The sequence below is a fragment of the Salvia hispanica genome, chromosome 1 (assembly GCF_029641045.1).
Source record: "Salvia hispanica isolate PSC_SH4W2 chromosome 1, Shi_PSC_v1, whole genome shotgun sequence".
In the NCBI taxonomy this organism is placed as follows: domain Eukaryota; kingdom Viridiplantae; phylum Streptophyta; class Magnoliopsida; order Lamiales; family Lamiaceae; genus Salvia; species Salvia hispanica.
This window is the reverse complement of record NC_142692.1, coordinates 12,946,618-12,962,974: the sequence shown is the minus strand read 5'-3', so window position 1 is coordinate 12,962,974 and position 16,357 is coordinate 12,946,618. Positions and strand designations below refer to the sequence as shown.

The 16,357-nt window shown below is 33.9% G+C and overlaps 2 protein-coding genes across 3 annotated transcripts; one reads left to right on the top strand and one right to left on the bottom strand.

Moving 5' to 3' along the window:
• Positions 1-4,261: 4,261 nt before the first annotated feature.
• Positions 4,262-9,073, top strand: LOC125222153 (poly ADP-ribose polymerase 3). 2 transcript variants are annotated; one of them, XM_048124634.2, is made up of 18 exons: positions 4,262-4,396; positions 4,859-5,244; positions 5,358-5,553; positions 5,688-5,798; positions 5,888-5,945; positions 6,028-6,097; positions 6,233-6,407; positions 6,481-6,614; positions 6,688-6,925; positions 6,999-7,126; positions 7,208-7,284; positions 7,358-7,518; positions 7,598-7,807; positions 7,885-7,987; positions 8,073-8,155; positions 8,230-8,373; positions 8,475-8,654; positions 8,737-9,073. In XM_048124634.2, the coding sequence occupies exons 1-18, from the start codon at positions 4,391-4,393 to the stop codon at positions 8,806-8,808; spliced, it is 2,532 nt and encodes an 843-aa protein (XP_047980591.1). In that variant the 5' UTR covers positions 4,262-4,390; the 3' UTR covers positions 8,809-9,073. The 2 variants fall into 2 exon arrangements, with proteins under 2 accessions (XP_047980591.1, XP_047980590.1); XM_048124633.2 differs by having other exon boundaries at positions 6,212-6,407.
• A 2,194-nt stretch (positions 9,074-11,267) lies between these two features.
• On the bottom strand, positions 11,268-14,282 carry LOC125218720 (S-adenosyl-L-methionine-dependent methyltransferases superfamily protein). Its single transcript, XM_048120461.2, has 5 exons — positions 13,935-14,282; positions 13,727-13,833; positions 12,406-12,910; positions 11,785-11,903; positions 11,268-11,708 (listed from the first exon to the last, which is right to left on the bottom strand). Exons 1-5 carry the CDS (start codon positions 14,193-14,195, stop codon positions 11,510-11,512), a joined length of 1,191 nt encoding a protein of 396 aa, XP_047976418.1. The 5' UTR covers positions 14,196-14,282; the 3' UTR covers positions 11,268-11,509.
• Positions 14,283-16,357: the final 2,075 nt, after the last annotated feature.

Genomic DNA, 16,357 nt, shown 5'->3' with positions numbered 1-16,357 from the left:
ATCATAATAAAAAAAAATACCATTAAATACATAGGATAATTAAGAAAAGTTGAAGTTCACAATTTAATAGTAGTATTATATTTTCAACCTTCAAACTCACCAAAGACAAAACTTCATGATTTAATTAGTTATAATCTATTTACGTACTAGTATTTCTTACAAAGAATTCGCTATTTCGTAATTTAAGATTTTAAGTTAATTAATCTATTTAAGAATATTGTTACAATTAATCTTTAGTTCTCGCGTGTCTAAAAACTAACATAACTATGTCAAACGACCCAATTTTATAACAGCATAACCATTTATTTTCTTATATTAGTCCAAACTGATTTATCCAAGCAACAATACTAATCATTTATCAACGTTTACTTGTAAAACTGTTACACTCTTTCCCTGTCAAATTCAATTCGGCTCGGATCAAAGTATATACCTTTCATATTTATCCGAATTCTCAGATCTTATTTATAGAATTATTCCCAGGTCTAAGAATATTCTTCGTGTGGCATTTCTGTGGTTTTTTTTAAATTTTCATTCATAAATAATTATCACATTTTATCTATAATTGTTGTACTTTATGTGGCCCACTGGCTGATTATCTAATGAGAAATGATATCTACTACATATTTTATGTGACCGTTTATATAAGCATAATTCTTTTTGATGAACTCATGAACATTTAACATTATTTATTTTATTTATATGTTTAGTTAATTGCAATATATTAAAAAATATATTAATATTTTTAATTTTATATAATTTATATAAGTCAAAGTTTGAATTGATCATTTTTTGTTATTTTATTCATTTATTTGACGTTATAAATTTTTTTAATATTATATAATCAAATTATTTATCATTGTTCATTTTATAGAAATCAAACAATTCGTGCGCTTATTTGTTATTACCTCCGTCCACCAAAATTTGTCCCACTTTGACCCGACACGGTTTTTAATAAATGTAATGGAAAGTGAGTTGAAAAAGTTAGGGGATTGTGGGTCCTATTTTTATATATTAGTTTTATATAAAATATGAGTACGAATGAGTTATTGGAATATGGGGTCCACTGCCAAAAATGGTAAAAATGAAATGAGATAAATTTTAGGGAACAGACGGAAATGAAAAAATGGGACAAATTTTGGTGGACGGAGGTAGTAGAATTTTTTGATGTTATAGAAAACAAACAAATAAATTTTTGCTATTTTATTTATTTATTTGAATTTATAGAAACAAACAATTCGAACTTTGATTTTATAAATAATACTCCTTGAACATACATCAAATGAATATAATGATAAAAGATGTTTATTAAATACTGCTACTAATAAGTATTTAATGGACTTAATATTAGTAGAACAACGAACGTAGTTAGTGGGGAACTTATTTTTTATTCATTAAAGATGATCATATTTCTTCTTTAACAGAGTATTAAATTTTATTTTGGTCCGTCATAATGCTTGATAAAGGAATTATAGAGGTGAAAAGAATGTTCATTGTTGGTCGAATAAAAGGAACATAGTGGGCTCTGAAAGTCCAGAGTCTCTTTTCATCATCTCGTCGCTCAAAATATTTAGGACACTTTATTTGTTTGATGGGAATGGCCGAATAGCAATGCCAATGGCAATGAGAAATTAGTAGAGAAAATGACACTTTGAATTTTAACAATTTTATTTTTCTATATTTAAGCAATACTATTAAAATTTTAGAATGTATATTTGATTTAAGAGTTAACTATATAAATGATACCTGATCTTTATTTTATATCGTTTTTGGTACCCAGTCACAAAAATAACCCTTAATATCAAATATGTGATTTTTTTGTTATGGAGAATATTTTTAGAAATTTTCATTAAATTATAGCAAACATGTGATTATTTTTTTCTTCTCTTCTTTCTTTTTCCTCCATTTTCTTTCTTTTTTATAAATCAAGAACAAATCACCTAATTAAATGAATTATTTAAAATAATTAAATCAATTAAATATTTTTTATTGAATTATTTTACACTCATTTTAGGGTTGAAACACCTAACTAAAAATATTCAACTCTTAATATCATTATGAATACAATTCACAATTTAAAATTTTTATTAAAACTGTATTGATTAGTTATTAATTTAATATAAAATGATAATAATAATTACTTATATAATATTGTGTGATTCATATTTTAAATAATTATACTATAATTATTTATTAAATTCAACTAATTTTTAGTATTATAACAATAATATATTACAATAATTAAATATAATTATAACTATAATTACAATTAAGTATATTTGAATGATATTAAAAATAAATTAAAAAATAATTTATAACATCAAAATAATAATATTAATATTGATTAATAATAATAGTATAAAGAGTAAGAAAAATGAGAGAAGATATTATAATATCACTTTTGGTACTTAATTTTGTGTATACTCAAAATAACCTCTAAGACATAAATGAGAATATGTATTTGTTTAGAGAGTATTTTGGGGTGAAAATTGCATCAGGTACCAAAAATGTGATTTATATGTACCAAAAAAAATAAAAATAAAGATCAGGTACCATTTATGTGCGAAAGTGAAAGATCAAGTACCATTTATATAGTTCACTATTGATTTAAATACTAAACTAAGTATAATTAATTAGTAAATTGTTAATATTATAATCATAATTATTATTATAAATAACATAATTATAAGTATATTGTAACGATAGTTATTTATTATATTAAAACTAAGTACTCACTTGGTCCGAAAATAGTTGAGTCTTTTTTTTAACATGTTTTAGGAAAATAATACTCCCTCCGTCTCACTATAGTTGAGTCATTTTACCATTTCGGGAAGTTTCTTCATAGTTGAGTCGTTTCCTTATATAGTAACTTTTTCATCTTTCTTACTTTACTCTCTCTTACTATTTTATTCTCTCTACTTTATTCACTTTATACTTTATTTTCTCTACCTTTTTTCTCTTTTACTTTTTTCTCTATTTATTTAACACACCCAACATTACTTTCTAAAATTCCGTGCCGAAAAATCACGTGCAAAATGAATGATTCAACTATCTTAGGACAGAGAGGGTATAATAATAATAATAATAAAAAAATATGTAAGATTATATTTTATTAAATACTTAAATATGTAAGAATCCTTAAAAATAGAAAAAAAATTACTTTAAAAAAATATGATAAATAGAATTTATAAAGTTGAAATACTGCTTCTAATTTATTCCTGAAAGTTTATTTATTCTAGTCCCGAAAGTTCATTTATTAACTATCTTTCTCAGCCTCTCTTTTACTTTACTGATTATGCATTAATTTTCGTGTCATTAAAAATGCACATATTTTGTTGGGACGGAAGAAATAATATATGACGGACGGTACAATTCCTCATGAAATTGACATCCGACTTGATACTTCCACATACTACTAATTAATACTCAGGGACTGTATATTTGTGGCGAAACATAGAGCACAGAGAGTGAAATAAGTTTGACGAGAGAAGTGATGGAAACATGTTACATCCAACAGATTTACCCAAAATTACCGGTTAAAATATAAAGAAATTTAGTTGAAAATACACAGAATTGGGTGAAAACTTTGGGTGGAAAAATATTACTCGGGATTAATTTAGTTAATTCATATATGTTATGAGAGAAATAATAAGAAAAAAAGAAGAAAAAATAGAAATTAACTCAAAAATTCTTTATTTTGAAAAATTCGCATGTCTCAATTTCATATTTTTAACGGTCATTGAATTTAATCTAAAATTTTAAAAGATCTACGAACTGATTTTTTTTCAAAAATCTCTTAATTTTGTTACGTGCATTTAAAATAAAATTGTATAAATTCTGGTACTAATGTAGTGGTGGATTGTATTTGTAGCTAGTGAAAGGATGTCTATATTCAATAGCTAAAAGTCACTTTCAGTCGCGCAACAATTTTGGAGTTCCAATAAATCGGTGAATAATCCACACGTGCCGCCCAACCGCAGAAAATTGAACCAGTGATCTCATTCATCCCCAATAATAGGAAATTTTGTTCCTGATGCTAAGTGCAATTGTGCAAAACCTAAGCCACTTACTACATCATGCTGCAGATTGCTAAGGTACAACTCCTCAAAGCGCGGGGAACAACACGCAGCACTTGTCACGAAGCATGTCTACTGCAGCTGAGCATCTTGTAGTCGTGGCAAACCGCAGTACACCTGTTGTATTGTGATAAAGACACGCAGTCGCTCGGCTTTCCGAGGTCAGCTCCCGCCACCGACATCCCTGTCTATAAAGAAATTGGCATAACTCGGAATTTGTATTTTGCTACCACAATTTCATTTTGTTCCCTTTTTTTTCTGCTGTTTGGGTTTAAAATTTGTGGTTAGGAGGAGAGACTAACTGAAGTTGTTGGAAAATGAAGGTTTTGTTCTGTTTCTGCTTGCATGTTGTGTTATCTATAATCATGATTCTTATCTGATGAAGAAATGTGAAATAGTTTTAGGGTTTGTGTATGTATGATTAATTCGACCGTTGGGATTGAGTATGATTTCATTTGGAGCAATATTATTTGGTTAATAGGAGTTGTTGGTTTAGACAAATTATTTTTCTTGGAAATTTTTGAGTATTATGCAAACTGAGTGCTTTTATATGCTCACCATTTAATTTTAGTAGCTGATGATTTTTCTTGGTATCCATGAGTCTGGATTTGGCAATTGAACTCTCGAAAAGGAGCATGCATTATAAGCAATTAGTTGAGTTTAGCTAGATTCGGAGTATAAATTTGTGATTATGCCTTGCAGAAAATGATGATTGCAAGTAAATTGATGTACGTAGTAGGTTAATTGTCTTAATTTGCTCAAGAGTGTGTTATTGCAAATTTAAGGTTCATGAGACTAGATCACACGCTTATTCCTCTGGAAATGAGGAAAAGGTGGCCACTAGGAAGCAAAAGGCTGAGGCCAAAGCAAGTGAAGGAGAATCTGAGCATTCACCAAAGAAGGCCAAAACAGACCCCGAGGAGAGAACCAAGGACGTGAAGAAGGAAAAAATTGGGAATGAGGGAAGCGCCAAGGAAGTGAAGAAGGAAAAAACGAAGACCGAAAAGGGCGAGGAAAATGGGAGTGAGAGGTCGACTGAGGAGATCATAGCAGAGTTTGAGAAGTTCTGTAAGGAAACGAGCGAGCATCTATCAATCAAGCAGATGCGGGAGATTCTTGAGGCAAATGGCCAAGATGCGGGTGAATCGGATGATGCTGTAGTTCCTAAATGGTAAGTGATTGTAGTTTTTTTCCCTCTCTTTTCTTGGGTGAAAAATATGGACGAGATCTTTCTTTCATGGAATTCTAGTTATTTTACAAGCGGTGCTTTATATTCAAATGCAGTCAAGATGTCCTATTTTATGGGCCGTTAGACGATTGTCCTGTTTGTGGTGGCACTTTGAAGATCTCCGACCGGAACTTTAAATGCTCAGGTGTATATACTGAGTGGTCTACCTGCACTTTTACAACTAAAGATCCTCCCAGAAGGAATGAGCCGACTAAACTGCCGGACTCTGTCAAGGATTCCCATGTTGCTGAAGTAAATTTCTTGTTCATTACCTTGTTTGAATCTGATTTATAGTGGACTGTCTCTGAAAATTGATTCTTTGTGACGTAGTTTCTGAACAAGCACCAAGATCCTATATCTCTAAATTGTTTTTTGTTTGGATGTAGTTGCTGAAAAAGCACCAAGATCCTAAATCTCGCCCTCGCCCAGTTTTACCTACTGAAAAACCTTTGAAGGGAATGATGATTTGTCTGGCAGGCCGTTTGACACGTACACATGTATGTGCTTTAGTTCTCTGACCCAACTCTTGGTGTCTTGCCGCTTGTCTACTGATTTTTTGTATTTATATTCCCTTTGTCCGTTGCAGCAATATTGGAAGTCAAAGATTGAGAAGGCTGGAGGGAAAGTTGCCAACTCAGTGATGGGTACTTATATTAGAGAGCTTGCTAGTTTATTACACTGTGATGTTGCATTTGGATACTAAGTAGGGTGTGTGCTACTTTGCAGGGGTGTCTTGCCTCGTCGTGTCTCCAGCTGAGCGGGAACGTGGTGGCTCTTCCAAGTTGACTGAAGCAATGTAAGAGTTCTTTAGCATTTTGTAAGAGTTCTTTAGCATTTCATTTTATTGGTCTGTTGATAGGTCTTGGGAGTTCAAAGGATTTGATGCTTGTGATTTTACTTTGAATTCGAGTATTTGTACATATGATTTCAGGGAAAAGGGAATACCAGTAGTACGTGAAGCTTGGTTAAGAGACAGTATTGAAAAGGAGGAGCCACAACCTCTTGGATCCTATGACATCGCTAGCGATATTTCTGTAGGTGGAAAAGGCATACCCTTGTATCAGCAAGATCCTTCTGAGGAGGCTCTTGAAACCATTACATCTGAGGTATTTGTTGGGTTGTTCTTGCTTATCTGGTTTTGATAGCATAGCTTGACTCGTAGATTGTTTGGAACTTCAGCTTAAGGTATATGGAAAGAGAGGCGTGCATAAGGACACAAAATTGCAAGATGTTGGTGGGCAAATTTTAGAGAAGGATGGAATCTTGTACAATTGCGCCTTTACCCTTTCGGATAAAGGGGCAGGCTTAAACGAGTATGGATCTTATCTCTGGCTTACCATTGTCAATTTCTATTCTATTACTTGCTGATGAATTGATCCAACATAGGTATTGCATTATGCAACTGATTACGGTACCTGAGGGTCAGCTTTACATGTACTACAAGAAGGGCAGGATAGGTAATCTAGATGGAGTGGACGAGAAGTTGGAGGAGCGGGGTAATGTTGATGGTGCAATCCAAGAGTTTGCCAAACTATTTGAAGGGGTGACTGGTAACAAGTTCGAACCATGGGAGAGAGAGAAGAAGATACAAAAGAGACTTATGAAGTTATTCCCCATTGACATGGTGCGTTCTTATACCAAGATACTGTAAAATTGATTGTATTTAAGAATATAATGTAAGGTAATGTGGTGTATAGGACGATGGAGTTGAGGTGAGACATGGGGGTCTGGGATTGAGACAACTTGGCACGGCCGCACTGCACTGCAAACTGGAGCCAAAGGTTGCAAAGTTCATGAAGGTCCTGTGTAGTCAAGAGATTTACAGGTATATTCATGATTAGCCAACATGGATACCAACTTGTCACATTCTTATAATGAGGGTGCTAAGGTGTAATTCTTAATGCAGGTATGCTATGATGGAAATGGGGTTGGATTTTCCGGAGTTGCCTCTGGGAATGGTTACTGAGATGCACTTGAAAAGATGTAAGAGCTTCTCAGACTCTTGCTTTAATTTCTTTATTATTGGTCACATTTTTTACTGTATAGTGATGCCCAGGTGAGGATACTCTACATGAATTTGCAGAGATTTTAAGGACGAACATAGAGACGGGGCCGAAAAGGGATGCCTTATGGGCCAATTTTAGCCAGCGAGTCTTCACTCTTCTGCCTAGCACCAGACCCTATGTTTTCCGGGATTTCACAGACATAGCTGACCATGTTAGCACTTTCAACAAAGGTCACACTAGAAATATATTATCTCTGACTTTCTGATCCTCATTGAAAAAGAACATTGCAGGCAGCAGCTGCAGTGGAAACGATCAGAGATATAAATGTGGCTTCACGACTCATAGGCGATATGTCTGGTTCTACACTAGATGATCCTCTGTTTGAACGTTATAAAAAGTTGGGATGCTCTATTTCTCCGATTGAAAAGGACAGTGATGACTACAAGATGGTAGCCAATTATTTGGAGAAAACCTACGAGCCTATTAAAGTTGGGGAAATTGTAAGTTCATGACTCTCTTAAGTGCTAGTATCAGCAGTACAAAGAATCATTGTGATCACAAGTTGCATCTTTTCCAGAGTTACGGAGTATCAATCGAGGATGTCTTTGCAGTTGAAGTGAGCGCTGGCCCCTCCTTCGATGAAATCAAGAAGCTACCAAATAAAGTCTTGCTATGGTGTGGTGAGTGTTAGAGAAGTTTACACATTGTTTGATTGCATAGTACTGCGGTGTAGGGTCCTCGAGTCCTAAGCTTATTTCTTGTTAGGTACCCGAAGTTCCAATCTGTTGCGGCATTTGGAGAAGAGTTTCTTACCTTCGGTGTGTTTTCTGCCTGTTGCTGGATACATGGTAAGGTTGCTAGAATTAGTGAAAGCATGTTATGGTTGTAAGTTGTTGACGCTGATGCTTGTATCTGTGGTTAGTTTGGGAGGGCGATAGTCTGCTCAGATGCCGCAGCAGAAGCGGCCAGGTATGGTTTCACGGCAGTCGATAGGCCAGAGGGATTTCTTGTGTTGGCAGTTGCATCTTTAGGCGAACAAGTTACAGAGCTAGAAGGTGCTCCAAAGGTATTACTGTTACTATTTATCATCTGCTTGTTTACATCTGCTTATTTGTGTCATTTTTATCACGTTGTTGTCGTCTAATCAAATGACACGTGGCCCTGAAGGATGCGGCAGAACTAGAAGAGAAGAAACACGGGGTGATTGGGCGAGGGAGGAAGAAGACAGATGAGTCGGAGCATACTGTGTGGAATGATGTGAAGGTGCCCTGCGGTAAGCTAGTCCCTTCGGAGCACAAGGACAGCCCTCTGGAGTACAACGAGTATGCTGTCTATGACCCACAACAGGTGATGCCCCAGCAATCGAACCTTGGCCTGATAGTGAACAATGAATATATTCTAAATGCATGTGGTGGTGTTTGTTGTTCAGGTGAGTATAAGGTTCTTGGTGGCTGTGAAGTTTGAGGAGCAGGACGTCCAGTATGATGCTGCTTCGCCCTGAGCTCCAGAACTCGAGAGTAGGGCTCTACTATCCGTAGCTAAATATATAAGTACATGTTTTTGTTCTGTTGTCTCCTTTTAGATGGGGGGAAGTGGGTAAATTTTGGGTGCATAGTGTTTAAGGGTGAGGTGATGACATGTCTTTGCTTGTTTATAGATGGCATCACCTGAAAATGGATGGCTGTTTGTTCAGGTCATTTAGATGCATATATGAATTCGTATCAATGTTCAACTATCATATTTTATGTTCTTAGTTTCTTTGGATATACCTATAATTGCTGCCTTCTCTCTCAGAACGTTCAGAGTTCCTTCTCTCCTTGCGAAGAAGCTGACATTATAACATTAAGAACATGTGCAAAAACTCTTTTAGTTTCACTTTACATTAGCAATGCAAGACAACAGAAATAACCTCACCCCTTCAATTTACAGTAGAAGACATTTTAGGGTGTTTCTTTCTGTGTGTGTGTATGTATTACTATGATTCTATTTTTAATAAATATACCTGAATAATCCTGGAAAGAAGAAACAAGTGCTGGAAAATGAAAAGCTACAGAATTTAAGGCTTCAATAGGGATGGTGGATCAGATTAAATTGTTTCCATATACTATTAAATTGGTGTGTTCAGTTAATCATAAATTTAAGGCATGATTTGTTTGTTGAGAGGGATATTCTTTAGCGGTTTGCAAATTTTATCATAAATGTACAAGAAAGCTACACTTTCAACCAAGCATCAATACTATAGTACTCATATTCTTCAGCGGCGGAGCGCATGCAGGATTTTGACGTTGGGGGGTTCAATCTCCTGTAGGGTATTTTTTTAGTCAATGTAATCAAGTGACATTATTAAGATGCGAGATGAGTAATGAGATAATTAAGTTAAATAATGATGTATATATAAGCTGAATTTTTTTTTGCATAATAATAGTTGTAGAGAAATAAAAATTCATCATAGAAAATAGCCAGAAGAAAATTTGAAATTGCCAATTATTCTAATACAAGAATTTTTTGGGTGTAATGGCAGTAAGATAAAAAATAGCATAAAAATACTAGTAAAAGTACAATTAAAAATATTAAAATACCAACCAAACTTGAAAAGAATCGTACACTGCCTTTCGAAGATGCTAGACTTTGATATTTCCTCCGTCTCCGATTAAGAGTCACACTTTGACCAAACATAAGTTTTAAGAAATATAAAGAAAAGTTAGTTGAAAAAGATAGTAGACGTGAGATCTATTTTTTTATATTAATTTTATAATAAAATGTGAGTGAATTGAGTTAGTAGAATGTGGGACCTACTTACTATTTATGGTAAAAATGAATTGTGACTCTTAATTGGAGACGAACCGAAATGAAAAAGTGTGACTCTTAATCGGGGACGGAGGGAGTACTTACCAACCAAGCTTGACGGGAACATAAAATTGGCAAGGAAAATGAATCCAGGGAATTTGATTTCTAACCATTTTACTTTCCAGTGTTTGGAAAATATTAAGATTTTAAATTAAAAACTAAAACAAACACAAAAATTTAAAATTTAAGAAATTAGATTACTTTCTTAACTTATCAAGGTACCCCAGCCTCTTGAATTGACCATCCCTCCGTCGAACTTCATAGAACTGATACTCGGCCAGTCGGCCTCATAATTATGAATTCAGGTTAGTATGTTCATTTCATTAAATCTTTTGTACTTCCAGAAAAATTCATTAAGTAGCTTTTATTTAAAAAAGAACACCTAAAACCAAAAATAAAGTTCCGCCTGAAATTCAGTGAAAGATTACAATGGAGAATACCATGTCATATATTTATAATCCACGAAATAGAACAAGAATCTTATTCCAAAATCTTTCACTTGCCCTAGTTATAATAAGATTGAATTTTTTTTTAACTTCCCTATGTTTACAACCTTCTATCTATACGACTATAATAAAATATTTTTCATGAATTTTTTATTTATTTATTATATACAGCCATGGTATTATTTAACTCACGGAAAATTCATTATTAATGAATATAACATAAAACTTCTTAAAGCATGACTAAAACATATTTCTATTTTTTTAATATTTTAATATTGAGCTGCGTTAGTGTGCTAACTAATTTACAGTAATAACTAATAACTTTCAATTCAGTGTATTAAAATTATCAACACAAAGACATAATTATATCAATACATGTAAATTTTAAACAAATATAAATACAAATATTACCAATATCAAAATTTGAGAGCATTTTAGTGATTTTAAAAACAATATTATTCAACTAAAAATACTTCTATTTTAATAATATATATTTCAAAAATATATAATCTGAAGTGGTGACGAATCGGTTAGGATGCGATTAAATGTTTTATTTGACGTTTTAGATGGTTATAAAAGTAAATAAAATTTAAATTTGTATATATCTCTCATATATGCATTCAAAATTTTGTCAAACAGATAACAAATAACTAAAATCCGACCCTAATAATTTTAAGATTTGATGTTAACAGAACAAATAACACCAACAAAATATATCAAGGGAATGTCAACTGTTGACGTGGTGACGACATGATTTTATAATAGTTCCAATTGCATTCATGTTATTTCGACAATAGTCTATTGCATAAAACAAGCAAATGAAGAAATTAAATAACCAAAATCATGACCATGTCTTTCTCCAGCTTCAAGGGACCCAAACAAGCAAGAAGGTACTTATTTGCTTACCGGCTATGCAACAGCGACGACATAAGCGTTCCAAGAATCCTGTTGCTGGAAGCTCGTAGCCTCTTCGTACTTTATATCTCGTCCGGCTGAGAACCCATCCGTGCGCCTAATTTGTCCGCTGTCAGGCATACTACGTATCCAAAAGTGAACTGAGCTGAATCCGGCCTCTTGCAAGCAATCTTTCACTTCTGGCAACGACCATCTAGAAAAAGTATAGAGTTCAGGAATGACAGCATGTGCTATTTTTAACCTCATTAACTGGATAGAACCGAGCTTACAGTCTCCAGCTGTAGCTAAATGCATGTCGAATCTTCCTTTTCTGCTTGTGGAGGTTGTAATGTAGACTGATTCTCGTTTTCCTTTGAATTATGTCGAATTCCGCTTGCTCCCAGACATACTGTAAAGGGACATGATACGGGGTGATAAGAATAATGATTCTGGTGAAAAAATTTCTGTCCGGCCTATTTTAGCATAAACCAGTTCAAGAGTTGGGGATACCTGAATTGGGTGAAATAAGTCCGATGAGACTATGATAAACAGATCACAAACATAACATTTTTCATGCTATGTTCTTTATGGAGGCCTCATAATTATGTGAGATGTTTAGGTTTTTTCTATAAGCAGAACTCAACATATCTCTACAAAGTGCCCACTTTCGAAAATGTAACTTGACTTGGTAGGCAACGCAAGTGTGATTCGCCTAGCAAAATAACTAATTTGGATTTCCTAATTTGTCATGTTTTGAGCTGAAGGTGAGAATACACATGGTGAGGTAGCTTAAGTACTACTTCAGGTTTGGAATATGCAATCATAACACGAATGTCGAGGCTAAACTTGACATATAAAGAATGCATGCTCCTTGAATAAAAGTAAAGTTTTTAGGATTAGGAATGACTTACAGTAAAATTTGGAAATCTCCTCTGAAGCCGTAGCACACCCTCTGAAGATGTGCCTCCGTATAAATCCATGACAAATATACCACCTTTCCGGCTGAGGGTATTGAGTGCATGCTTGAAGTACAAAATCAGCTCTTTACGACTGTGCAGGCAGCAGCAACTGTAGTTAAAAGCACACACTATGTCCCTGGGAGGCAATTGAACATCGTTTAAGGACTTGGCATCTTGGACGGCCTTAGCGCTCTCCTCTAGACAAGAACTAGTTGTGCCGTCCACTGACTCACCTTCATTATCTTCCAAAGTCATTTTCTGCAAAATCTCATCAGGGCTAAAGTTAACCAATTTTGATTCGAGAGGTTGCAAGACATTTCCGTGAAACAGGGATATTCTGGAGCGAATATCAGGCCCAATTCTGTTGACATTGTTCTCCAGACACCAGTCCAGTGCCTCGACGTCTAAATCTAAGCCTACAGCAGTTCTTCTAGCATCACCATGAAGCCATTCTATGCTGGCAAATGCATAAGACAGGAAGGATTACATCCTTATTGCAGCCACACGTGACAAGCAAATATTAATAATGAGTGCTACCAAACCGAATAAATGAGAAGCATGAAAAAACTTCCTAAATTGACAGATTGGTACACTGGTTGATAGAAAGCCAATTTGGAGGCAACAAAAACTAGTAACTACATGAATTAACAACAAGTGAAGCTTATTACTCCCTCCGTCCCACAAAAGATGTCACACTTGTGGGACGGCACAAGATTTTAGGAGGTTTTGCTTTGTGTGTTAAATGGAGAGAGAAAATATAATTTTTATATTCATGTGAGAGAGAACTTTTTCCAAAAATGGAAATGTGACATCTTTTATGGGACAAACTAAAAAGGAAAGTGTGACATCTATTATGAGACGGAGGGAGTACATAATAATAGCAGTAGTACGAGTTAGCACTTCCATACATACAGCAATGCTTCTCTTGTATAGTAGCTACAACAATAACATGATAACATCATATATGCATGACCAGAAGCAAAATTACCAAATTTACAACTAAGCCTTCTCACCACCTCTAAATCCAAAGAAGTGGTGAGCATAAAACCATCTTGGCTGGTTAGCCCGTCATCTACTCGAGAACAATGCCAAATCGAATGTAATGCAATGCATAGTAGTATAGTACTATTACAAGCTTGGCAACAATTAAGTAATTCATTCCATTTTCTGGTGAAGCACCCTCAGTATTTATCACATCACACAGCACACTGAACAAAACAAATTTTCCTCAAATAAATCAATTACCAAGAAAAGCAAGATTTATATGGAGTACCTCAAAAGAGCAGTGCCACAAAAGTCTTCTTGTAAATGGAGGGGCGCCCTCCCACCCACATACATCAAAAAGAACTTCTGAAGATAGCTTATATCCCCTTTTGGCGACTGCAATTCAAGCAACACATATAATTCCATCTAATGCAAGAATCACTTAAACAATGCATTTAAAGAAATCAAGCTCTGCTTTGGCTTGCAAAATGGTTCACCTGCACGGACTGTTGATAAAGAGAGAATTTTGAGGGCAGCCCACTGTCGATTTCGGCACTTATCTCAGAACCCTCATCGTTTTCTTGAATATCCTCTTCTTCGTCTTCTTCTTCCTGCGATTCTGGGTCGGAATCGGAGAGAGCGGAAGGAGGGTTTAACGGGTACTCATTAATCTCTCCCTCTTCATTGTCTTGGAGAAGGTAGGATGATTTTTTCCCTCGGCGGTGATTGGCGGTTTGCTTCTTCCCGTGTTTTCCCATTTCCGTCAACTTGGGTTCGAAAGGCGGCAGTATGCAGCTGGGACTGAATTAATGCTTACAAGTGTCCAGCTTTTTAGAGGGTTTAATAGGTTGAGCTATGGGGTGGGATCCCCTGTGCTAAAAACCTATGCTTACTGCTCAATATGCTCCATTAAATACGATTTAAAAATTTAAGATAGTTAAAAATAATATTTACATTTCAAATTAAAATACATTTAGTGGTATACAACGTATAGCTCATTTTCAAAACTCTAAATTTGCATGGTTCTCTACTGACAAATCGTGCGTATTAAGTCATTATCGGTTTAACGATACAATCCAATAAGGACAAACTTGATAAAGACATGTTAGAAAACCCCAAATCCAAACACGAACTCGACATGCTACCCTCATACCCGAACCCGATACGAACACTATACAAATTTTTTATGATGGACATAAAATCAGTCCTATTGTTCCCACATAAAATCAGCTACTGCATTTCGAAGTTCATGATTGACATTTTTATTTCGTATTTGTCATTCGAATTGAATAGTCTTGAATCTTGATATTGTATATTTCCATTTTTCGTGATCTCACCTTCTTGCTGTGGTGCTTCTCTAACAACTTCAACTGGAAAACTAAGGTTAGCACATCCTCAATTATTATGCTATGCAATATTATAGTACTTCATTCATTCCACATAAATATGTGCATTTTCTATTTTTATCTGTTCCATAAAAATATGGACATTTCCATTTATGTAAAGTTATCCCAATTTGTTATCCATATACATTATTTATAATTTAAACTATCATTAAAACAATAATAAAATGACCGTCGCACTATCCACTAACACGACTTTAACTACATTTCTCCATCTCTTTTATTTTAGTAATTTTATCTTAATTCATGTGGTACTATAATATGTCCATATTTTCGTGAGAATCATTAAATAGCGCAATATTTCTTTATCTTAATAAAGCATTGCCGCTGCTACGGCTGTGAAATGTGCTTGGAGGACAATCAAACAAATAATATTGATAGGATTGGTTAGGTTAATTTAAATCAAGATATTATCTCAACGACTCTACCTGCATTGCGCCACCTCTTTAGGTTGTTCTTCTTCTTTTATGCAAGCTCATTCTCTCTATACTTTTTCTTCTTGTATTTTCAGGTATCAACAAAGTAATTTTTAATCTATTTTGAGTTTTGTGATACTACTTTGTAAATGTTGTAAGTAATCTTGCGCAACGAAATGCATAGCCGATTACAAAGCGCCTCGCATAGCCCATTGCATATGCATTGTGTAATTTGCACCCTTGTCTGTATAAGTTGTTGAGACCACTTTAGTGTTTTTACGAAATTATATATATCTATATATTTTATAGTGTTTTATTTAATATTTTATTTTTCTTATTAAACTTAAAATGTTTTTCTTTTTGAATTGTTAGAAAAGTTTTCCTCTTTAATAAAACAACATCTTACCTTTTCATTTATTTTATTTACTTTTTCTACGTCAAACTTATAAAACAGAATGTACTACAAAAATGGTCCATATACTATGGGTTTATCTCGCCCATAGTCTCTGAACTTTAAAAATATCGTCAGACATCCATGGATTAAGGATTTATCTCAAAAATGGTCATATTTCACTGTTTTCGGTCGAAAATACCCTTTTGGAGGATTTGGGCAATTTGGTCATTTTACACTTTTAACATTTTAAATATGATATTATTTCAGTTAAGTACTCCACTAAATATGATATTATTAAAAAAATTATCATTTTTCTTCTCTTTTGTCATCATTCACTTTGTTTTTTTATTTCAATATTAGATTTAATTTTACAAAATTAATTTTTAAATTTTAACTTTTAGATATCAATAAATTTTTTTAAATATCAATAAATATTTGAAATTTATAGTGTCCATGAAATAAAGAAACAAAGTGGGGGATGACAAAAGGGAAGAAGAATGATAATTTTGACATAATATTAATACATAATTGAAATAATATAAGATTTAAAATGTTAAAAGTGTAAAAAGACAAAATTGCCCAAACCCCAAAAGATTATTTTCAAGCGAAAACAGTAAAAAATGATTATTTTCGAAATAAACCCTTAGTGCAGGACTATGAGTGAGATAAACCCATCCTCGAATTAGCAAAGCGTGTAACTATCGTAG

Coding starts and splice junctions, on each gene's coding strand:
- LOC125218720 (XM_048120461.2), bottom strand. CDS start 14,195: ATGGGAAAACACGGGAAGAAGCAAACCGCCAATCACCGCCGAGGGAAA. Junction 12,911..13,726: donor TGTGGCACTGCTCTTTTGAG/GTACTCCATATA, acceptor TGCATTTGCCAG/CATAGAATGGCTTCATGGTG. Junction 11,904..12,405: donor GGAGATTTCCAAATTTTACT/GTAAGTCATTCC, acceptor GTCCCTTTACAG/TATGTCTGGGAGCAAGCGGA.
- LOC125222153 (XM_048124633.2), top strand. Junction 5,554..5,687: donor AGGATTCCCATGTTGCTGAA/GTAAATTTCTTG, acceptor GTTTGGATGTAG/TTGCTGAAAAAGCACCAAGA. Junction 6,926..6,998: donor AGTTATTCCCCATTGACATG/GTGCGTTCTTAT, acceptor TGTGGTGTATAG/GACGATGGAGTTGAGGTGAG.